The sequence below is a fragment of the Chanos chanos genome, chromosome 3, assembly GCF_902362185.1.
Source record: "Chanos chanos chromosome 3, fChaCha1.1, whole genome shotgun sequence".
NCBI classification, from domain to species: Eukaryota; Metazoa; Chordata; class Actinopteri; order Gonorynchiformes; family Chanidae; genus Chanos; species Chanos chanos.
This window is the reverse complement of record NC_044497.1, coordinates 17,546,826-17,571,351: the sequence shown is the minus strand read 5'-3', so window position 1 is coordinate 17,571,351 and position 24,526 is coordinate 17,546,826. Positions and strand designations below refer to the sequence as shown.

Below are 24,526 nucleotides of genomic sequence, written 5' to 3'. Positions count from 1 at the left end.
TTAGTTTAAGGCTCTGGTTATAACAGCAGAATGTATATTAATGCATCCCAAAAAAATCAGCATTGTCGAATGAAAGACTTCACTAAAAGCCTGTTCCTTATTTTATCTATTGCTTACATTTTCCCTTTGCTTAAATAACTAGTTGTCAAAACAAAAACCACAGAACAATCAACATTTCTTGTAGATTAACAACATATTTGTGTGCTGCTGTGTATTTTCATCAGCAGTTAAAAGGCCTGGCAATGGTCTGTTCTCAGCAGTACACAACAGGCATTAGTCCCTTTCTTAGGTTATCACGCTTTAGCCAGAGGGATGCAAAGAGACAAGGCTTAACTGTGGTGTTTTGTGGCTTGTTGTATGGTAATTTCTTTTCTTTTTTTTAATCTGGGGGATTTTAAGTGAAACAATTTAGAAAGGAAATTTAGAAAGTAAAATAAAGGTATCATAATCCATGCAGGTACTTTGGTTAGTAATTACAGGGTCCTACTGGCATAACACGAGATTTAGGGTCTTTAAAAAAAATTCAGCCCGTTTCACACAGGTGGTTCTTTAAAAAAAATGGAAAAGCTTGTTTGAATAAATTTGTTTTGCCCATCTTTCTCGGCAAAGGGCAGATGGGCATTCAAACAAAAACAAATAGAAGGGGGGTAAAAAAAAAAAAAGATCGAGATTACAGTTTGATGAAGGTTGCGCGATACTGACAAACGATAAAGGGATCCACTTTGTTCATTTTGTGTAATAAAGAGAGAACAAAAATATCCATGAACGAGGGGTGCAAAAAACAGGTCTTCATTCGTTAATGTTTCAGAATGTTTCGATGTTATGGTTCAATTGTATTATCAAACATAGGTAAAAGGCAAATACCATTAAAATTACAAGTTTGCACCGTAGGCCTAGTCTCAGCAATTTTGATAGTGAAAGTTGGGCCTGATTTGCTCAGGCTTTGGTGCGATCCAACTCCCGCCCATTCCCTTTACTTCAATCACGCGTGTTTATCGATCTCTTCCGGTCCACTCGTTTGGTTCCGCCTGCTTACGTACACCTCGAGTGACTACGGCGTCACGCTCATTCAGTCCAGTGTTTCAAACGTCTTAGGGCAAGATGTCGGGGGTGGTTAATTCCATCAAGTGTGTGACAACTCTTAACAGAGTACGACATTGTCTTCTTCAGTTAAAAACGAGCAGAGAGGTTTTCAAGAGGCTTCTTACTTCTAAAGAGCAAGGTATTTGTCACATGGAAATGTGCAAGAGGGTGGCAGTTGCTTCCATCATCAGAATGTGATAGTCCAAATAGATCAAGGCTAGCCACCTTAGTTTTCACTGAATAAACGGGAGTAAAAGCAGTATTTTTCTCGTCATATGACTGTAATAGATATGGACAGTAATAGAACTTTTAAAGTTACTAGACATGATATCCTTTGTTGTTTTTCCAACTCAGAATGCTTTTAACCCATGCACTGAGTTAGTGGATTAGTGAATTTTGACAGTTTCCTGCAACTTGCTGAAATTAACTCATGACATAGGTATCGTAAAACCATTAACGTTATTATGGAGCTTCCATATGGCCAAACATAATATAATCTTAAAATTACCTCTCCGTAGATCGGAATCAACAGGCTGTAATTGTGATTTATGCAATAATTTAGTTGTGACTTTTGTTGCTAGGCAATTACCAAACAATACACCACTATTAACATCTATCAGCATTAACATTTGCGTACTATTACTGTATTTCCTTATTGAATGCCGTTCCACCATCTGTTCAATTAAACATGAACACTTGAGCGAAATTCAGTAATGAACCACCAGGGTTTTGCTGACTGAAGACATCACAGTTGTCTTGATGGTTAATGTAAAGATAATGAGTAAACTGTCAGAATGTTAACAAATCATCCATTAACTGATATTTCAAACATTTAATTTTCCCGTCATATGTAAACACAGGCAAGGAGCAAATTAAACCGCTAGATGGCGTCAAAGTATTGGACCTAACGAGGTAAGACTTCTCCAACTCTGAAAGAATGAAGGTCTTGCACTGAAACATTTTACTTGTGCAGTGAAATAAACTACATTAAAAAAACGCATCACACAAAGAATGGAGAAATAAATGTACATGTAACTCTGACGTTGTTCTCCAGAGTATTGGCGGGTCCTTTTGCCACAATGATATTGGGGGACTTGGGAGCTGAGGTGATTAAAGTTGAGAGACCAGGTAAGCAGACATTAAACCAGCATGGTTACCTGAATGTTAGCCAATTCAGAGATACAATATATAGATACATACATGTATGATAAAGTTTTCGAAGCATTAAAGTTTTGTGTTGAGGTTTGGACAGGGATTGTTGTATTAAACTCCCTTAGAACTCTTAGACTAAGCATCTAATTTGGTTCAAAGTGCTGCCAAGAGAACTTTACCATAGCAACAATTCAGTTACAATACCACATTTTCCGTGTACCCATTTAAGATTAACATGAACAACATGAACAGTGAGCACATTGCCTGAGTTTGAGCATGTCTCTTGTTGCTCTATAATACATTATAAGGACAGTTTTGTTCAGTTTTTTAGTTGTGGTTGAAAGGTAAACTATGAGTGCTGCAAAGCCTCTGGCTCTCACTTCCGCCCTCTGCTGGTTGTCTAGTGTTCTGTGTTCATCGTGTAGTCACTGCCTCATTTTCTTTGATTGAATTAGTTAATCATCTAATGATCTGGTACACCTGTATTTGTCAGTCCACTCTGGTGTTCTGTTTGTATAAATGAAGGTAGTTTTGCTTAGTTTTCTTTGTGAAGACTTATGCTGTGTCTGAAATCACTCACCACTTACTATGTAGTGCACTATATTGTGAGTTCGCCATTCTGTAGTGCTGTCTGAATGTGTAGTGATAATTGTTATACCCTATATAGTGCACTCAAAGTATCCCACAATACATTGTGAAAAGTAGTGTACAACCGATGTACCCCTCATTGAGTGTCTTAGACCATCATGCATTGCAGCCTGACTCATGAAAGCAGGCACATCTTTACAGACCAATCAGAATCAGGTGTTCTGGCATTTGTTTATGCGATAGAGATAATAAGTACAAATATCTGGCGCATGATTATGTAGCAGCTTAACATCCAAATAGTGTCCGAAATGTGTCAACAGTTGTCTGCCCTTATCCTCTAGTGAGTGTTCTATGTACCGAACGCTATATATTGAGTAGGGAGCAGCGAATGAGTGAATGATTTCGGACGCAGCATTAGTCTGGTGTAACTTTGTCTCGCGTTGTCTTGTCTGATATGATTTTACCTGTGTTTATGCCCAATAAGTCTGAGAATTATTTTGGAATTCTGCATTTATCCTGCTTTGTTCCTGATTTATGCTCCTTTGCCTCTTTACCCTTGCCTGCCCTGTGCTCAATAAATGTAGGTTGCCTTCACATACATCCAGTCTCTTAATCAATTTGTGACATATGCAAAGTGCAAGTGTAGAAGTAGTTTTTGCCAAATGGTATGCTCACAAGAACTGAATTGCAAAAGGTGTTATGAGGAAGATAAACTTAACCAAGATTTGAACTGATACATGGAAGTTACTTGTTTGAACCAAGACTCACCTCTTTAGATTACAGGTGCCCCTCCAGCTTTCTTAGCAAGACTATTGTGATATTTTTCACAATCTGTTAATACTTTACTGTGTCTGATCTGCTCTGATCAGTTAAATAGTGACGTGCATGTGCACCCGAAGTGTGTCATCACTTGCTTGCTTTGTTTTTCGAAAGGACTGGGTGATGACACACGGGCCTGGGGACCTCCTTTTGTGGGTGAAGAGAGTGCCTATTTTCTCAGTGTCAACAGGAACAAAAAGGTAGTCATTTCAATGGGTCTCAATGCCAGTTAGAATATTTCAGGTAAGACACCAAATGTGTTCTCACCTGTGACTAATGTTTTCATATCCCTCACATTTAAAATGTCATAGGTCTTGGACATGTACTTCTTTCTCAGTGTGTTTTTGTATTTCTTGTAGAGCATTGCTGTAAATCTTAAAGATCCTAGAGGGACCAAGATTATACGAGAGGTGAGACATGATCATTTAGCCTGTAATGCAAATGTGATAATACTAATCACATTACTATAATACTATAATACGAATCATTATACTTAATGCAGTGTCCCCTACTGTCCAATCACTTTGTGTATGAACCCATGGACATAAAAGCTCCCATCACTGACTGTGTGTTTCTCAGTTGGCCAGAGTGTGTGATGTCCTGGTTGAGAACTACCTGCCAGGCAAGTTGGATGAGATGGGACTGGGTTACAGAGATATCTGTGAAGTTGCTCCTCAGCTGGTCTACTGCTCCATCTCAGGTATGCTTCTCTGACCTCATTTGGGGAAAACCCAGTGAGGTCTGAGGTTTTATAGCTCCAAATCAATGTGTTCGCCACAGACAGAATGTTATTTTTAGGCTAACACATTGAACTGGATCTTTATATATGAAAGTGGACACAGAAAAAATCTTCTGCTGGTCGGAGATTGGAAACCATATGATACTGTGGAAGGTGGTCCACTGCTCAAAAAAAAGACTAGTCTTGGTTTCAGTCCTACAGCTGTTTTTAGGCAATGAGTTTGAAACATTGCTGGATGTTTGGCACTGTGTTCAGAGGCACTGTATATGGGAGAAGTATCTGTTTGATAAGAAACAGAATATGAAAGGACTGTGTGTCTGAGAGGGGGGGGGGGGGGGAGAGAGAGAGTGAGGAAAAGATGAAGAGAGCATTTGTAAATTGATAGTGCTGTTGTTAATTACAAGCAAGTCTTTAATTGTAGCCAGTAAATGACTGGGGTGAAGATTTCTTTCATTTTTTTTTGTGGACGTTGCCTTGCAAGTCCTAATTTGGGCTTTGCATGTTTTAAACCATCTCCACTGATGCTTTAAATATACCCTGGCCTTGTGGAAATGGCTAATTTCACTTAACTGTCCTCATTTTTTTAGCCCTTTTGGAACACAGAAAATTGCTCCATTGCCACACTAATGTTGAACGGATGGAGAGTGTCACCATGCTGGCTGCTTGAGCTATTGGTTTTGTGTGCCTCACTCCCATAAATCCTCTGTTTCGTCAGGCCAGATAAGAAAGTGGAGGTCTTGATTACTGTCCATGATCATGTGCTGCTCATTTCCCAAGACAAATATAAGCAAGGGACCGCCTTTGATTTAAAATTTTTTCCCCATGTTTCAGTTTGGGGTTGTAGAACTGTAACATTCACTACTGAGGTCAAGACACAACTGTGGCGACATTGCTCATGTGTATTTTTAGAATAAAGCAATATTTTTAAAGCTAGCCAAAACGGTGCCTCCATAGACCAGTGTAATTATTAATTTGTACATTAGCCAGGACTGTTTTCACTTTTCATTGGCTCAGATTCAAACTTAACGCCACGATGCTTTTTGTTTAACCTCGAACCCGTGCCTAGGCACAGATGACTGACTAACTAAGTGTGACAGAAAGGGAAATTGCTATTAGTCAGGTTTTAAACACATGGAGCTTATTGTCTGCTGTTGTTTTGAGCCAAGCTATTGTGCTATGGTCCATTGGTCATCTCGTTCTAATGGCAAATTGGTCCCTGATTTTATGCCAAGTAGCCATGAGAGGGTGCTCAAGATCTGTTTATGATCATACTGGACTGTTCTCATTATTATAGAGTATAGGGGTCTGGTCTGTTCACTGTGTTTTTTCCCCCCAATTTCAGCAAATTCAGTAATGTGGTCAGTGACTAGTAATGGTTTTTGTAATATGTACAAGTCACGTCTGTGTGATCCTTGTCTGCCTCACTAACCAAGCATGTCCCCATGTCCAGTTGAAATACTACTCATCATCATATTCATCAGCACATCCTTGCTCAACAGGTTTAATTCATACCTTATGTAATCTCAGCAGCAGTGATTCATATCTAATATACACTCAACAAATGTCGTTTGTATCTGATATATACTCACCAGGAATGGTTTGTTTCTGGAGAATAACAATGTCAGTGAAGTTGGGGAAAATGCCCTAAACTGACTCAAGGATGCTTGAGAAGAAATCATATGTAAAGTGTTTTATTGTGTCTACATTTTTCACGTTGTGACAGTTTTATAATCATATCTACTGTGGTAAGCAATGAAATGCAAGCAAATACTTGAATTGTTTTCCCTCAGCTCTCTCTGTAACGATCGTTATGGTAGCCAAATTCCCAAGTCCCGTTCTTCTTGTAAAAATTCAAATGCATCACTTACCAAACCTCATTAAAATTGTGCAGGGTGAATAGTTAAATGGAAATGATTCATCATGCGTATCCAGCATTGTTTAATTTCTTCCTGTTTTAAGGTATGTTTTTCCTGCTGTGTATGAGAATCTAAAATGTGAGATGATATGATGAAATGAGAAACTTGTGCCTTGTTGAGCATCGCAAACCTTTTGACTCAATTCTGCATGTTTTCCAGTAGAGGCCTCACAAACACACCTTGTTAACTACCAAATATCAGCCATTCACCAATGTCGCTGTTGTAATCAGTGAGCTGAATAAGAGAACAATTGACAGAGTGGAGACAGTGACTTTTTCAACTGATATTTGAGGTGCCTTTGGCCACATTTCCCATGTGGAAAATTACACCTCCTTGGTCATGATTTGGGATTTGGGCAATTATTTGTAGGCCATGTGACAAAAAAAAAAATCTGTTTCCAAGAACAATCAAATTGGAAATGTGCAACAGGTCGGTGAGAATAATGGCCCATGGGTTATCTTTTTTTTTTCTTTTCTTTTCTTTTTTTTTTTTTATGGGGTCACTTTCCATGCGACAAGTTAATCTCATCAGTGCTCTGCATTTGTTTGACTGTGAAAAATGTGAGGATTAGTAGTGATGGCACACAAGGTCATCAATTTCATCTTTCTCATCCATCAATCGCTCTGCACACAGCCAAGCCAGTGAGAGCTGCTCAAAATCCTGAGGCTTTTACCCGTTTTTACCCCCACCCACCCATCATAAACTGATGCATTTGCTGCAAAACTCTGCTTCAAGTTGTCTTATAGAACCACCATGACATTCACACTAAAATCAGATCTGGCTCACTTTCAGAAATGAATATGAACCAGACCAGGCAAATAAAATGGATTTTAAAAACAGTTCAGAATTGCTTTCCTCTGACCAAAGCCTTTGTGTCTCTTCACTGCCACCTGAACAAGTGGATAATGAGGCTTAAATGGAGCCCTAAGAGATAAGAATGAAACAGACCATGCCTCGGTCTGTGGAAAAGACATTGGTTAGCTTTTACAGCAGCACTCTTAAGAAAACAATCATTCCCAGTCTCTTGCTACCCTCAAGTCCCCACTGGACTCATAATTAGTCTGATACAGCAATCAAGTGAAAAGCGAGGCATTTATATAGGGTCAGCCTACATGGTTGTTGGTATGGCAGTCTTAAAAAGGTTGTTGGTTCACCGTATGGCCTTGTTTGATTTAGCTGAAGTTGACCCTGCGCTGTCACGTTGTCAGATGATTTATTCCTGCTCATTGGTTGATTGCTTCGGCCTTGAGGGCACCACAATCGTGATCCGCTGGCGATTTTGGAGTGACCCATTTTTTATTTTGGCCCAATTTTGTCAACACACTGATCCTGTGCAATCTATGGAGAGTAATTGCTTATGTAACTGCCCATGTCCCGATAGGGGCTCAGACCCGTGACTTGGCATGCAACATGCGGAAATGTCTCGGATATGAGACATAATTCACTTGGTGTTTTGAAGACCTGGATGTCTACACATGGGGAATTAATCAGACGTTGACATCGCAGGTTTTCAGAGAATACTAGAACTGTACACACACAGTGAGTTCTGCAACAGTTAGTGGAATGCTGGGTCCACTGGGGGCAGTTTAATTTGGAAGTCTATTTTTCTTTCTATGAAAACCTGTTCAAGGCTAGCTTATTGCTGTAGTCCTGGAGGTCAAAAGATCAAATCAGTCTGTTACTTACTTAATGTGCTCTCCCCTGTAACCCGAGACCATTAATGAACTGCTATTTTGATTTGTCAGATTCGAGAAATCTAGTTCTTTGACTCTCTTTTTACAAAAGGACATAGTGAGTCTTACTGAGTACCTGAGTTTTTACTTGTTCCACGAGTAAAATGTGTTTGATTAATGTGGGAAATACACTATGCTATTTTTACATTTACATTACATTTACATAGTCATTTGGCAGACCCTTTTGTCTAAAGCAGCTTACAAATGACCATAGTAAACAGGCTTAAATCAACTCATGTCAGTGTACAAAAACTACTGCTGTGTATGGTTGTACTGATTTATTGAGCCATTTTTTAAAAACATACTTCTTGTTCCTAAAATACCGACAAGTACAGTGAAGTTAGTGGTTAAGAGGTCAAAGATTTGAAAGAGATGAGTTTTGAGGTATGTTATGAATGTGTCCAGTGTGTCTGATCATTTGATTCAGAGAGGCAACTTGTTCCACCATTCAGGAACGTGAAAAGGACACACCAAGATTTCCGTAGTCACGGGATCTTACAAGAACAAATCTTCTAGAAAAAAAAAAAGTAAGGAATCACTGTTTTGTAGTTCTCACACATTGACAGAATCAGTGATGTTCATTGTTATGTCTGTGATCACTATGCAGTCATTGGATAGATTAATGACTGCTCTGGTTATACACTTATGAAGTTTGAAGACTGCTGTTGCACCATGTGTCCACCTTTAAACCAATCACATTCTTTGATTTTAGGGAGAAAAGTCAGTGTGTAACAGATCCTCTACATTACAGAATTGTGCGATACATCCACAGCATTGTCCTTACCATTTGTGTGCAAGTTTACTGTGTGTATACACACACACACACATACGCACGCACACATATATATATATGTATGTGTGTGTGTGTGTGTGTATATATATATATATATATATATATATATATATATATATACACGAGGTGTGACTCGTATAATGAGACTAATCCTGTAATTCAATTGTAATGATTGTTTAATGACTGTTTAATAACAGTCTGTCAATGGAGACCATTTCTGCAATCGTTCTGGTGCTGAGTCGTTGATCATTTCGAACAATTTGTTAATTTCAAACGTCGGTTCTTGATGTGCATGGGCGTCTGCAATGTTCATCATCTTTGACATCCTCTCGTCCTTCACAAAATCTCTTGTGCCACTCGAACACACGTGCATGAGACATGCATTCTTCCCCATAAACTTCACTTAGCGTATGAGAAGATTTGGTAGCTGTTTCGTTCAGTTTCACCAAAAGTTTCAAATTGATCCGTTGCTTGATATTTGAACTGACCAATTTTACATGTCAGAAAAAACAAGTCTACTTGAACCGATGCATAACAGCGAACTGAAGACGTGAGCGGATTGAAACTTTCAGGGGTTGTTTATGTTTATTCAGGGGTCAATGTACACCACGTGGTTCACACATACACGCTGTGGTTCATCTTACATAAGCCCAGTCTCATTATTTAATAGTCACACTTTATGTATGTGTGTGCATGTACATATACATGCATCATGATTTAAATAATTCTATCTACTTGTCAGCTTCCGATATGCACCAGAATAGGGAATCCTTGTTCTCATTTTTTTTCCTTATCTCTTAGCTGTTTAAACGGAATAACGTTTAGCACTGTTTGAAAAAGGAAAAGATGGTTTGGATTTTACACTGTTTTTTATCACAAAAAAGAGCCCATCTGTTTTGGCCTGTGTGGATTCAGAAGGAAAGAAGGAAACTGTTTTAGGGAAAGGCACGCACACACACCACAAAGTCTAACACAGCAACTCGAGTGGAACAACCAGACCCTCCTTAACACGTCAAGTAAAACATTGTGAGATTCTCAGAAATTTCTATGCCGTTGTTTCTTTTTTTTTTTCTCTGGATTTCACAGAGTGTAGTGATGAGACTTGGTTAAGGATGGTAGGCAGATGCTTTGGGGCCATTTTTTTCCTTCTCTCCGCATGTTTGAGGTCTGTTGGACTTCTTGACGACCAAGGGCCCCCTTCCACAGAAGCGACAAAGTCCCTTTTCTCATTTTACTATTGAGACTTAATTTCTTTACAGCAAATTAAAGAAGATTAAGTGGCGTCTGAGAACGCAAATTATGGTCGACATGTGTGCTTCGTTAGCTGGGCCCCCACACTCAAACGCTCTGAGGTTTTCAATCGGATTCCTTTTGTGTTTTGTCAAAGCTGGCAGAACAGAGCCTGGACTCTGTCTGATGAGCAAAACAAGGAACAGTAACGGTTGCTGGTTTTGTGACTTCAAAGCTTGCGATAACAGCGATTCTCCTGTTATCGGTATGATTTCAATTAGCCATTATTATCAGATCCTGAAACTGTTCCACAGCATCAGTATGGTCTGCTCTACTCTCGGTTACAATGTCCACACTTTTTGACGGCCACGTTTGTTTTGTTTTCATTTATTTATTTGTTTAGTGTGATTAAGGTATGTGTCAGCTTGAAGTAATTTTAGACAAGTGAATTAAAAGTTCAGCAGTAGCTGGAAAAGAACAGTATTAATAGGAGTTGTGATGTTCTTTTTGCTGTTCAGTAAACAGTAATAGTAGTAAACTTAATGGGTGGAATGATAGCAAATTTAATGGTTGTGGCAGTGTAGCTGTTGTACCCTGGATTTTTTCAGGGTTTTTTTTGTTCTGCTGCAAATATACAAAGGCAGTAATTGCTGTCAGTGTTCCAGTGTGAATGTGAACAGTCTTGTCCTTTTATTATGAGGACTCTTCTAACATTTTGGTTAAAAGGAAACTCATATAAACATTGATTTATTTTTTCTATGTATGTGTTAAAAGCTTAGATTGACACTTTACAAATCAGCCTTAGTCATCATGACTAACTCGGAGTTGTCTTCATCTGCCAAAAACAGGCTTAGTATGTATCTGTAGATCCTTTCCCAGTTTATTTTCAAGAATCATGTTCACAGAAGGTGTGTCATGCTTTGCTTGTGTTTCTTCAAAACGTATTGTTGCTGAGGCAGCATTGGCTTTAGCTTAACACAGCTAAACACCCTTTTTCAACCTCATCACATTTCTCTTTCCTGGCATAAGAGCACAGGACCCACTTCATTTCTTCTTGTTTCATTTAGCTTAACTGTAAATCTTTTTGAGACAGTTTCCAATTTTTCAGCAAAAAATACACTTATCTGCTTCTGAAGAGATGGGACTCCCTGGAAATCTACCTCATTTTTGGATGTCAGATACTGAATTTAATTGGTCTGAGTTAATGTTGTTCAGGGGTTAGTCGTTTTTCTGTTGATTTTGACGCAAGAGGTTAAGTGTCTTTTGTTGATGTTTCAGAAGGATTTTAATCGTGTTTGTTTTAAGAGAGGGAGCCAACAGTACTGGGCAGCTGAATTCTGATACTGAAGTGTGAAACAAACCCAAATGATATGATCGAAAATTCTTTCATGAAAATTTCATCAAAAATGTTAAATCCGAAACACTTTTTTTGTACTAGGACAACAGTACGTAATTGAATATCCAGAGAAGAAAATACAGTTTGAAACTTGATAGAAATATGGGGGGAAACAGACAAAATTAAACATGTCTTTTGTTTCACAGGAAATTACCACCCCATATCTCTGGCAATTTCTCAAGGTATTCTTTTGCCTAGGTACCTCATTTTCTGTTAAATTCACCTTAAATTTCTGCCAGGACAATAATCAAAAATGATGAATGTTACCTCTGAAGTGGGGGAATGATTCTGGGAACCTCAGACAACTTTGCAGAAGTGGATGGGTCTTTGGGTTTGTCAAGTTAATGAGAGAAGTGAATGGGTCTTTGGGTTTGTCAAGTTAATGAGAGAGCAGCTGAACCAGGATGGCTTGTGTTCCCTTTTTTGGAGCAGACATGTCTTAAAACAAAATTGGTGTACTTTTTGAAAACTGCATAATCCCAAATATACACACAGCTTGAAAAGTTTGGTTTGAATTTGCGCAGACCTCCTAGGTCAGCTGGGGGTTTTGTTCTTGGCCTATAACGTTGCTAGCATGGGTGATGATGGAAAATGAATGTTTCCCTGAAAATGCTTTATAGTTCTATGAACCTTTTTGAGGACTTAACTCTCTTTCTCTGCCCCCTCTCTCTCTATTAGGATATGGACAGACAGGACCTCAGTCACATAAGCCTGGATATGACTCCATTGCATCTGCAGTTTCTGGGATGATGCACATCACTGGCCCTGAGGTAAGGGAAAAAAGCTGTATGTGTTTGTTTAGGCCTGAGTAAGTGTTGTGGGTTTAGTCATCATCCAACATCCAACAATGTAGCTGTTTCTCAGGAAGGAGATCCAGTCAGGCCCGGGGTTGCCATGACCGACTTGGCCACTGGGTTGTACGCCCATGGGGCCATACTGGCTGCTTTGCTGCAGAGACAGAAGACAGGAAAAGGTCTTCACGTTGACTGTAACCTTTTGTCTTCTCAGGTAATACAAATCTGACACACTTCCTCCTTTTTTATGATGTCAACCTTTAAAATCACCATCAGTAATGTCTAGTCTGTGGAGGGAAAAAAGCAAAAAAAACCAAAACAAAACAAAACTGAAGGCGCCCTGGAATTAATTTAACTTTCAGCTGTTTGTCCTGGAACCATAAAGCAGGTTTGACAAGTGATGAAATGAAGCCCAAATGAAATTTCAAGGTCTGCCTTTTGGCGAGTCTTTTGTTTGTCACATATCACTCAGCAAAAAAGATTATGACGTATGGTTACACCCTCTTCATGCTAGATGAAGTTACGTAAGCATGAAGTCAACACTTGTTACATATTCCCAAAGATCATGCTATGCACTGACTTGTGGATCGTGTACTTTGGTTGTAATGAGTCTTCATCACACTTTAGAACTGTGAAAATGGAGTTGCGTCATCTTCCCTTTATGCTTGACATTTTGGCAACACAGACATGAGGTAGTTGACTTTCAGCATTCATTTATAATTCCTCTCAAAATAGTATTTAACAACAACCATGACTCACGACAACCTTGTAAAATAATGCTAGGTCCTTTATAGTTCATGTGTACACAATATAGTGTATTCTGACTACAGCCTAGAAAGGAAGTGCTTGTAAGAGTTAAAAAAAAAAATAATTCAAATAATGTTCAAATAATTCTTAATTTTCTCCAAAATTGAGTTTGAATTGCCCAAAGTATTTGGTCCCCCACAATTCTTAGTTTCACTGTTAATATTGCAAAACCTTTTAGAACGTACTATATCCGTAAGGTACCCATAAAGTAAAAAGCAGTGGCATTGAAAGATTATTGACATCTCTTCTCATTCTCCCAGATTTGCAAAAAAGCTGAATAACTTACTAAGTCTTATTCCACAGGAAATCCTAAAATGGCCCAAATAAAATTATTGGCATTTTTCTACAAGTCATCAGAAATAATTAGGTTTCAAGAAAGTGAGCTGCTTGAGCCACTTGTCCCATCTTCTGTTTTCAGTTGTCTCGAGAGGTTTTTAGTAGGATTTAGATCTGGACACATTGCTGGCCACTTCAGAGTGGATGGTGCAAGTTGAAACTGTCATACCTTGTGTCTGAAGGTTAGCTTGAATTTAAGTGGCAGTTCACAGAGCTGCTGTCCTTACCATTCAATCTTTAGCTGTAATCTTAAATCAAGATGTCTCTTGCAGCTATATCCAGGGAGGTTAACTTAAATGTTTTGGTAGCATTACATCCGGTAGAAAAAAGAACACCAAGATCTCTGGAAATGAACATGTAGCCTTGATGTTTCCCAAGCTTAACTACAATCTTGTGCTGGACCTCCTCAATTCTTTTATTTTCTTTCTTTTCTCTGTGCTCATTTTGGTACACAGAGTGACACAAACCAGGAGTCATTTTCTCTATTCAAACTAGTTGAATTACTGATTTTATACTGCAGGGAACCTGCAGCTCACCACAGGTAAGTTTAATTTCAAACTAAAGGAGAATCACTTGCTTGGAATGTAATTATTTCTAACTACTCTTAGAAGATACCAATATCTGTGCTATTTTAGTACTTCCGGTGGAATAGGTGAAAATTACTATTTTTTCTTCTGTTCCACTGAAAATCATAGATATACGCGTATGGATGTTGCATAATTAAAGATTATTTCATTTTAAACAGGTTTCTGGAAGAAATGTTGCATTATTTAAAAAATGTGCATTGATGGAAATATTTTTGGCCACAACTCTATTTATTAGGTGGGTGGCAGGTATAAAGTTGGTATTTGATGTTTTAGGAAGTTATCTGAAAAAGAACATGGTGTCCTGTACCCAAATATATGAGCTTTCACGGTTCTCCTGGTTCCGTGTCTGTGATACTAAGTTGACGTTTTTGATCGTAAATGTTTTGGTGAGTTCTTTACCTTTGAAGCTTTGGAGAGTACAGACTGCATAATTTAGCTGATGCACTGCTTTAAGATAAAATACGAATGATTCTAGAGAATTTTTAAAATAAACCATCTGTGCTTTTTCATGCCTCAGGCGTAGGTCTGACATTTCTGCTTTCCATTTGCCACACTTTGATTGCTTATCTTTGAAATGCTTCTTTTAGTGTAATGTTAGATTTACTGCTGAATGTTTTGAGAATGTCACTGTCAATAGAGAATATTATTCAGTTGAAGACTTCATTTAGCACTCACTTTGAAACTTCATTCATGAGTTCCAGAAAGGGACTCTCCTGTATTTCAGAGTGCATTTCCTTGGATTCACTGTGAGACATACTCTCATCATAGCTTGGATAAAAGGATTAATTAGATGTAAAGACCAAGTCCAGGATCTTAAAACTTGGGAAGAGAACATGTAGCAGTAGGATAAATAGAGGCCCACATCATCAAGCAACTTTGCATTAAACTTTTTTGCTTTTGTATAAGGTCTAATTGGCTGCTCACTTTCTGGTTGAGATACTGTATATGGACTTTTGAGATTTCAATATTGTTCTTAATTAAACAAGAAGGCAGATATAACACTATGTTGTAAGCAGGTTTCCAAAACTAGAATGGAAAGAGGACCTGGGCTACATCGCATTTCATATGCAGTGGGATACTTCTACCCTGTGTTTTCATTTTATTGACTGAGAGCGTAAATTGCAGTACCTTCCCGTGTATGTCCATCTTAAATTCGCTGTACGTTTGTAGGTAAGGTTTGAACTTCTGTTCCCAGCGCAGTTCCTAAGAATGGATACATGTCTGAAGGACACCTCCATAGCTTCCATTCATCTCCATCAGCAATGTAACGCCACAGAAATCTGTGGAGTGCAAGACACTGTGAAGTTTACACATTCAGGAGTTTGTTGCGTGCATTTCCTGATACCGTGCGGTTGTGATCTGAGAGAAAGTTAGCGGAAAGCGGGGCTTTTTGGTCAAGAGCTTTGGAAACAAGCTAATGAGAGGGATGACGTTGCTGTTTTTTTGGAAGTCGCTTTATATTCCGCTAATCTCTTACATGTTGTAAACATAGTGTGTGAGTTACACTTGAGGTTGACATGTTTGGGGATCTGTAACAAGTGAAGATTTAGAATTTTTTTCCTTTTTTTTTAAGCAAAAAAGTTCTAAGGAATTGGGATCTTACATTGGCCTAAGGTTTACTCTGGTACATTACTCTACATTTACTCTAGGCTACATTTGGGCCATGATCTTACAGCTGCTTTTTTTGTTGTCTTGCCATTTGTAGCATATTGAACCGTTTCTTAAATTATTTGTTTTAAGTGAGATAGTGAGTACATTTTAAGTGCCTGTGAAGGGAAGACATATTTCTTTTGCGGGAGAACAGCTATGATGTGTGCAACTCATCTGTGACCTCTTGACCTCACTTTTCAATCCCCTGACTGGCCCCATGTGATGTTGTCATTATTCTGGAGTTTGGTACACAGCACACCACTTCACATAAAATATTTCCCGAACTAAAGAAAGCCAAAAAAAATTCTTAACATTTTAAAGCTCAAACTGTCAGATCTCTATGAAGCAACAAGGAAAACACTTCATCTTATTGATGTGTCCTCAAATAACTCTCATACTGTTTCTAGTGCTGTATATGATGTAAACTGAAGGAGCCTCTGTGAACATACAAGTCTGTTCACCTCACCTTTATTCACCTCTTTTTAAAAGCCTGTGGTGGAAAGTCAAGATTTATCAAACATTGACAAATAAATATCCATGTACATTGAAGAAGTACACTGTCATCTATAGCAAGAAAAGAAATCTTTTTCCTTGAACTAATTCATGAAAGAATGTTGTTGTGTTTTGACTTGACCAATGAGATGGAGTGAAAAGCTCAAAATAATAATTGCAAATTTTTTTTCTTTCGGCAGAAATGTGGTAACCATGTCCAAAACTCACAAAGCTTTACCTTTCATTTCTCTCCCCTCCCCATGCACAAGTTTTTCTTTTCTTTTTTCCCCAATTCTCTTATTACGATAGTGTTTGTGCTTCTTTAGAAATATGATGAATGTGAGTGATTCATTTACCAAAGCTTTAGCATGTATGAAACAAACAGATAAAATTTTAATTTGGATTTTGCACAGTTCAGTCCTCAGTTACCCTCACCTCATGCCCAAAAATGTTAGTCAAAATGAAGTTTGTATACACAGTACCTACAACAGTTCCTACAACAGTATGTTAATTTCAGTCACAGGGTTAACATACATATTTGTAATGTACAATTTTTTTTCTTAATCTTCAAAAACATAATTTTTCATTTTATCATCTGATCATTCCTCAGGTGTCGTGGAACATACCCAGTTAACATATATTTATGGAATCTGAAAAACAAACACAACTCATAGGTTCTTCTGAAAAGACCGTAAGATTATGGTACCACTGCTGAGTCAAAATGAAGTTATATGGATCATTTCAGGAAGTTTCAGATGTTGGCTGTCCTCACTACATGTCCTGTTCTTGTCTCTGACATTCTCCCACCGATCTTTCCTCCAGAACTAACCACTCGGAGACCTCAACCCTTGGATGATACCAGTTCAAATGAAGGATGTGGTTTCAGGAAATGGTCCCAATAATGCAATTGTTTGTGGCCCTCTGTTGTGGTTAGCTGAATTCTTTATCTCTCTCTCTCTCTTTTTCTTTTTTTAGGGGGCTTGATATCCTCATGCGTTTTTAATTGTCCTTAAAAAAAAGTGTTGCTTTGTCTCAGCTGTCTCAACTGTCTGATCTGATTGTGTTTAACTCTTAACTGTAAATGTGGTATTTTTGTGGACAATGTCTGAGGTGTTTTTTGTTTTGTTTTGTTTTATTCTCAACACAGTTTATTTTATTTTATTTTAAAAAGTTACATGTTTTATGCTGGCCCCTTGTATGCATTCAGTCGGGTTTCTCATTTGCCCAGTGGAATGTATCGGATGCATGTGTTTCATATGTGGGCTGAAAGGATGCTGAGTCGTGGCTGTTGCGGTAGACCCCTAAGCTGGCAGAGATAAGTGTGTTCTCCCAGAAACCCTTCTCTCCCCTCTCACATTCCTCACTGATCCTCTGGTGACCACAGTAATCCAACCCTACTCCAACTCATGGTGGCTTGACACCAGCAGCGGCTTAAAGGCATAGGATGGCCGTTCAGCAGTGGGTTTCTTTTTTTCTCCTTTTGTCAGATGCAAAATTGGGAATATGGTCAATCAATGTCCTCCAGACAAAATATTTACCCTCTGTTAGTCATTTGCAATCACTGTTTTCCACATGCAGATCTGGTTTATCAGGCAGCTGAAAGTCCTAAAAATCAGTTTTATTTGTCTGCATTCAAACTGGACGGGAATATTTTGGCTTTAGAAACAGTTTTTTGGCTTTTAGGGTCGGATATTTTTCAGGAATTTTTCATAAACTAAATTAGCTGCTACTGATATAAATGGGGGAAATACATTTCTCATCCTTCACGGTTGGAGTCAATAAAAGTGAATCAAAATCAATAAATAACTTTGCAGGAAAAAAAAGTTTTCTTCAGAGACATATTAATTTCGCACAGTGTTGGTTTCAAGGTTCTGGTTCCTGTTTCTGGATTCTAACCTCCACGTGTACAACATATGTAGATCTGGCGAAGACAACCAATGTGAGAGAGATCAGTCAAGACTTATGTACGATCTTAGTTACTGAGTGTAACGCGAAGTAGTCCAAGAACGTGCACATATACAATTCTGTCACATTGGTTTTATGTTTTGCTGGTTTGAGTAGTTTCACATATTGAGCTGGTCCGCCAAGAACAAACACAGAGCTGCAAGAAATTGACTAAGATGCACTACTCTATTTGGCTCTAATTCATTCTATTGTGTTTTAATTGGACTTAATCTGGTTTGAAAAACATGTGCTTAACAGATTCGTCAAAGAGCTGAGTCAAATGAGTATCCCTTATTTCAGATGGCTGCCTGATTAAATTTACTTCAGTGCTGAAACAAAGACACAGGCTTGTTACTACACACTTGGATCTTTGAGTATAACGAGACTGGATGGACTCTTAGCTTTTTGAGAGTCCCTTTGAGAGCTCCATGTCCAATAATAAGTGGATCTCAGAAACTCAATCATCCTGGGAATAGGTTTCGTCGGAGTGTGGAGAGTGTGAACTCTTTGTGACTACACAATGGAAAGGACAATCTAAATTCACCCAAACCACAAAAGCCTTCTTGTAGGGAACAGAGCTGGATCTAATTGGAAGTGGTTTAAGGACCAAAGGTTAAACAATTTAGAATGACCAAATGTCTTATTTCATGTTTAGTCAAAATAGACAGGTTATCCACAGGTGACTGGAACTGCTGTCAAGAAATGGATGTGGAGTGATGGCTTTAGTCTCACACCTTCAAATATGATCACATTTCAGATGAAAAGTGTTTCTTCTTCTTACTGGGTTTCTATTTAGATTACTGTAAATTGTACTTTTGCAAAAGAACCAGGCCAACCCCAACCTCTGTGGCTGTTGAGCTGTAGTGAGTTTAAATGATAAACCTTTGTAAAGTCATCAAAGCATTTGCAAGCATGGAAGTGCCCTCGTATCTTATTTTTTTTAATTTTGAGTTTCTCAACTGACAACTCATTTTTAAGTGTCTTTGGAAATTAACAGGCCATGAATAATGAACTAACAATGAATACACTTTGAAGAATGTACCACAAACATGAGGAAGTGACCAGCACTCTTTAAACATCGAGATGGACTGTATGGTCAACAAAAGGCCCTGATGTTAGACATTCTTGGGAATAGAAGAGCTGTGAAGTGAAGAAAAGGCTCAACAGGAGGCAGCGTGCCAGACAGGAGGTCCAGCCTGGCTTTAAAAGAACAACTCACATGCAGTATGGAGACTCTTCCACTCCTCTCGCTGCATTAAATCAGTGACGGGCGCTTTGATCTCCGCAAGTTTTCCATCTACTCTTTTTAAAGTTTGTGTCAGCGTCTTTTAAGAGCATCGGTGTACGTCGCAAAATATTGTTTCAGCTGGGCTAGCTCTCTCATGCTCTCTCATCTGGGCATCATAAAAAAGTCACCCAAAGAAGATGCACTTTTTTGTCAACCAAAGCATATATTTTATGCAAGTTGTTTAGGCAAACCGGTAATTTAGTTTGCGGTTTTTGTACATACATTGTAAAAACAAGAACCTGTTTGTTAGTTGTTGACAGCAAGCACCACCTTTAGTTAGTAGAGGACCAAAGGGATAAGCGTTCTGCAGGCATCTGTATAGAGAGAGGATTTCAACTAACGTCTCTTAAAACTGCTCTGTCAGCCATGTGAGACTTGACCAAACTCACAAAACAGCAGGGTGTAACGAGCTTGCTGACAGACCCAGAGATTTAAACCTTTCTCTCTCTGTCCCCCCCACCTTTCTTTCTGTCCCATAGGTGGCTTGTCTGACCCATATTGCTGCAAACTACCTTAATTCTGGCAAGGAGGCAAAGCGATGGGGAACTGCTCATGAGAGTATAGTTCCATATCAGGTAAAAACACATCACCAGATTTTTACCCAGAAAAGCCCATGTGTGTAAAATGTATCCCTGTTAATTTTTTATTTCTGCCCACATAAATGTGCTGAAACACAAAGTTTAGACAGTTTAGACTTAAGTGATGATCCACTGAATGTATCAGTAACACGTCACAGACGTGGTGGGTTCCATAAATCATATTTTGTGGTCCATCTACTGAATATGAAAGACAAAATCAACAGTGATGATAGAGGCTAATGGGATTCCTAAAATTTTAGTTGCCTTTTGTATATTTGACTTACCAAATATTGATATTCGCTTTGGTTAGCTGGCAGTTTTGTGGGCTGCAGTACCTGAATGTGGCATGGCTCGTGCATAACTTTGTACTTGAGTTTAAAGAAAATGTCTTCAGAACAAGGTTGTTCTCCTACAAACAGGTATACTTTCACGGAAGCATTCGGATTTTATAAACATTGTAACAGGAACTTGGGTGGGCTGATCTGCATTGAATTCATTCTTATCTCTAGTCTCAGTAGTGTTGAAACACAAATCTGGAATTACATGATTTAAGCTAATGCTTAGTTTCATGACGCGGTGAACTGCTGTCCTGAGGTGTGTGTTTTTCATTACAATAAATTAGACAGCCAACAGATGCTCTGTGAAAATCACTCTTACTTTAGCCTTAAGTCTTCTTCTACATCTTCTTGGCTTCAAGCATAAAAAGGAAAAAACTACGAGCTAGTCATAACAAGTCACATTTGAACTTTTTAGCTGAGACAAAACATGGTCCTCACATGGCAGATTTTAAAACGTGCACCTTTTCGTCCACAGCATTTCTGTCTAGTGAATCACTCTAACAGTTTGTTAGCCGCAAGCACACAGTGGACAAAGTTTATGTGTCGCTCTACACCAAGCAAACAATTTTACGACTTGAAATTTCACACAAGGAATGGTAGACAGACTGGGGACAAGCTCTCGTCTTGGTGAATGGTTCTGCTGAACAGATGTGCATAATATAACACTCTGAATGTGTGGTTTAATTCTTCCCCTGTTTTTATTGACCAATGGGGTTAAGGGGAGACCAGTGGTAAGAAGCATCATGAAGAACAAGGGTGTCGTTTTGGGCACAGTGGGATGCTGAGAACAGGACTTCTCCCACATCTTTCAGGATCTGTCGGCTGTTGGTTTAGAACAGCGAAGGAGGGCTTCATCTCAAAAGTCTTGTTCCGTGGGTCAGTGGTCGGACTCTAGTGTTGGCAGGCGAACAGCTTCTCAACAGCATCTTGGGCTGCTGTTGAGAGTTGCTCCCAACACCGGCCAAAACGGGAAACCTGAGATGGCGGTTCCACTCCGATGCGCTCTTCCATCTGTCTTTAGTGCTGTTCCCACAGGGAAGGGGAGCGTGGAGGGGCTGTGTAGAAGGTGGCGGTGGAAGACATGCAGTGACATGCAAGATTTACAGTGAACCAGGGTCTGACTTGTTTTAATTACCTCCTCGGTTTTGAGGGAACTCAAAAGATGGGTCCCAATAGCTCCCATATTTGTGTGAAGTGCTGAATGTTTGTTCTGCTGACTTTTTCTCCAGCAGCTTGACAGCTATAAAGCGCTTAACTGAGGGCCCTGGAAATTAACCCTTTATGCTCAGCGATACAGATGCTATAGAGTGTAATAATCAGACTAACAATAAGACTTATGTCTGTGGAATTTGGAAAGTTGAATATGTGCTGGCAACCGAGACAGTCATTCTTTCAGAGCTGAGCAGAAATCACTATATATGAAATTCTCAAATGTGAACCTCCACATAGCTGAGATAGCAAGTTTGAATTCCAGTGGTACCATGACAGGGTCAGGTGTTGCTAAGAGTACAGTTAGCCATTGTCTGAGAGGATCAGTCAGACAGGGTATGCTCTCAGTCATTGCACTTTGTTGCCTCCTAGTGTCATTGGAGCGCCTGTGTGGTTGCGGGCGAATTCAGTGAAACGGTGTGGGCGTCCAGACATGCTATACCTAATGCACAGACATTTACTCGCTCATCTAAGACCATCTGTTTAAAACATCATTTGGACGCTGCTTGTTATGTTGTGTGTTTAAATCACTAATTAAGCCATGAGTGCTTTTGGATCTCCTCCCCTGGAAGACTGATTACTGTTATCCTTTAACTATACCTGAGATCGGAATGACAAAGAAAAATGACCACTGATATCCTCACAACCCCCTGAGGCATTAATATTAGTTCAATATGAAGCATAGACATGTTGCTTTCCAAGACAAACAGTGCAAACTATACATCGGTCTGCTGACCTAACTTAGCCTATTGCCTCTTAATGAGGTTAAACAAAAGCTGTTGTTGAGTTCAGTCAAGGTAGCCTCCTGCTATATTGTCCTGCTCATCGACAGGGAGCATGGAACAGAGATTAGCTCTATATATCTGTATTTGCTGCAGAGTGCAATTCTCTCTTAAGCAGATTTTGCCTTAGCGTTGTCTGGAGGGCCTCAGTTCTGTTTATTACAAATGATCATTATTTAAATCACACACATATAGCTTGAACTGAATATAAACATCATTATACAGACCAAACATCTCTGTATATGTTAGCCATGTTTCATCTTCTTAAGCAATGCTAAATTGCCATAACACCAATGTAAATCCAATGTAATCAAATGTGCTGGGATGCTCTGCTGCATGATTTATTTGTTGTATTTCTGTAATGGTCCTCACCAGTTGTAATAAAACAACCACAACCACGATGAGCGTAAGCCGAGAATTTAGGTGGCTCTTTTGATTTTAGTCGTTCGATATCATAACTGCTCCTGGAACCAAAGAGGACATTGAAAATATATATTGCTACATATATACTGTGCTTGCAACTGCAGTCATGAATTTGATTAACTTAACTCAAGTGACCGTTAATTTGATGAATGAGTCCATCATTTTACTCTCCAGTACACTCTGTTTGTGTATCTGCCCGTCTGTCGGCTCCCTGATGGTTGCCTTGGCCGTTGTGCTTCACCTAGTCCATTTCCAAAGAATAACAAGAGCTCTAAAGCCCAAGTGTCTTGACAGAAATACAGTAGAGGGACTTTGTAATTCTGTCTGCATGAGCCGTGCGAGTTGGAGAATGCTGAGGGCGAGTAGTAATGCAGGGAATGTACAAGAGTAAAGCATAGACTTTGTCCCTGTATTTTTTGGAAGTTAGACAGAATGAGAACATGTGTCTTAAGAGCTGAGTGATTTTCTTTGTAAATGGACAAGTAAACTGCATTTACCAACACCATTTTTGTTATGTTCCCCATAATGTTGAAATCATCAGCTGCAGTGTTATTTTGATGTCTTCCATTTGTTTCCTGGTTCTGCAGTAGTTTCAGTCTCTGACTGACAGGAGTGAAAATCAAGCAAAAATGTGTTTTGTTTTGTTTTTTTCTCTCAGTTCGAGTTTTTTTTTTTTAAAGCTATACCCTAAGTATCATATTTTTAAGAGTAACTATTAAAATGCTCATTGCAGTTTATCTTTACTTTTACAGTATTACCAAAATGATTTTTACGATGTAATGGAGATTGTCAGAACCTGTTTAAATTTATGCGATGACACGATGATATGCCAATGAACACACAATAAAACATACTGACAGTATTTGACTTGAGGGGTTCGTGTTTGGTATTGTGAGGACACCTTTAAGGGTTAAATCTCTGGGCTTCTGTTCCTAGCAGGTGCAAGATGTATTTACAACATTATTGGATCTCTCTCGTGTCTGCAGATTTTAAGAGGAAACAAGTTGACAGGAAAGATAAATAATCTTGCCTCTATTTGTAAGACTAGATGTTATTATTGTTCCCAAACGTGCCCTGTACAGCTACATTACATAAAATATCAAACTTTACTGTCATGCATCTAGTATATTATTTGGACAATAAAATCAGGTCAGGCTTAAATGTCTCATGATCGTGACCTTATGGCCGATATTTAGATATTTTTGTGACATATTGGCAGGTTTCAGAGTTTGAGAGAGGAAAACACTTACGACCTCATCCGGTGTCTTTTTCAGGAAAGACCTGGGTGCATCCGTAATCATTAATCAAATGCCTTGTCTGTTTGTGCTGTAAAGAGACTCGGTAGGTAAGGTTTTGGGATTTGCATGACAGGAACAAAGATATGCTCAAATGTACATAGTGAACTTTCATATTGCTAAAGTTTAGAACCGTATGACTTGTATGAACAAATTAACCTTAACGGAAGGTCATTTTCAGCCGTGACCAGGGGGCCACAGATCTGACTTAGCATATAAATCGTATGCATATAGCTTGAGCAGCTCATAAAGATCAATAATAATTATAATGCATGTCACAGCATTGGTCTGTTTGACATTCACCTGTAATCGGTGAAAACAACAAGTCTGTAAATATGGGTTTTGTCTTTTAGGTCGTATTGGATTAGGCTAAAAGGACCTGGGTTCCAGATATTGTTTCCTGATTTGTTAGATTTAAGCACACATTGAATCACATGGCCTGTGTCATCAAGCAATGCAGAGTCTTTATATGAGACCAACACTCACTTATGTTTTTCTATGTCTACATTAGGCCCTGAATGTTCCCATTGTTGAGATAGAGGGTTAGAAGGATG

The 24,526-nt window shown here is 38.8% G+C and overlaps 1 protein-coding gene across 1 annotated transcript in view; it reads left to right on the top strand.

Moving 5' to 3' along the window:
• The first annotated feature begins 2,147 nt into the window (after window positions 1-2,147).
• sugct (succinyl-CoA:glutarate-CoA transferase) overlaps window positions 2,148-24,526 on the top strand; it is a 75,218-nt gene continuing 52,839 nt past the window's right edge. The window contains exons 1-7 of the mRNA XM_030767621.1: window positions 2,148-2,211; window positions 3,757-3,842; window positions 4,002-4,052; window positions 4,222-4,342; window positions 12,128-12,219; window positions 12,314-12,457; window positions 19,827-19,922. Of these exons, the coding sequence (XP_030623481.1) occupies window positions 2,163-2,211; window positions 3,757-3,842; window positions 4,002-4,052; window positions 4,222-4,342; window positions 12,128-12,219; window positions 12,314-12,457; window positions 19,827-19,922 (639 nt within the window). The 5' untranslated portion in view covers window positions 2,148-2,162. The remainder of the gene's footprint in view (window positions 2,212-3,756; window positions 3,843-4,001; window positions 4,053-4,221; window positions 4,343-12,127; window positions 12,220-12,313; window positions 12,458-19,826; window positions 19,923-24,526) is intronic.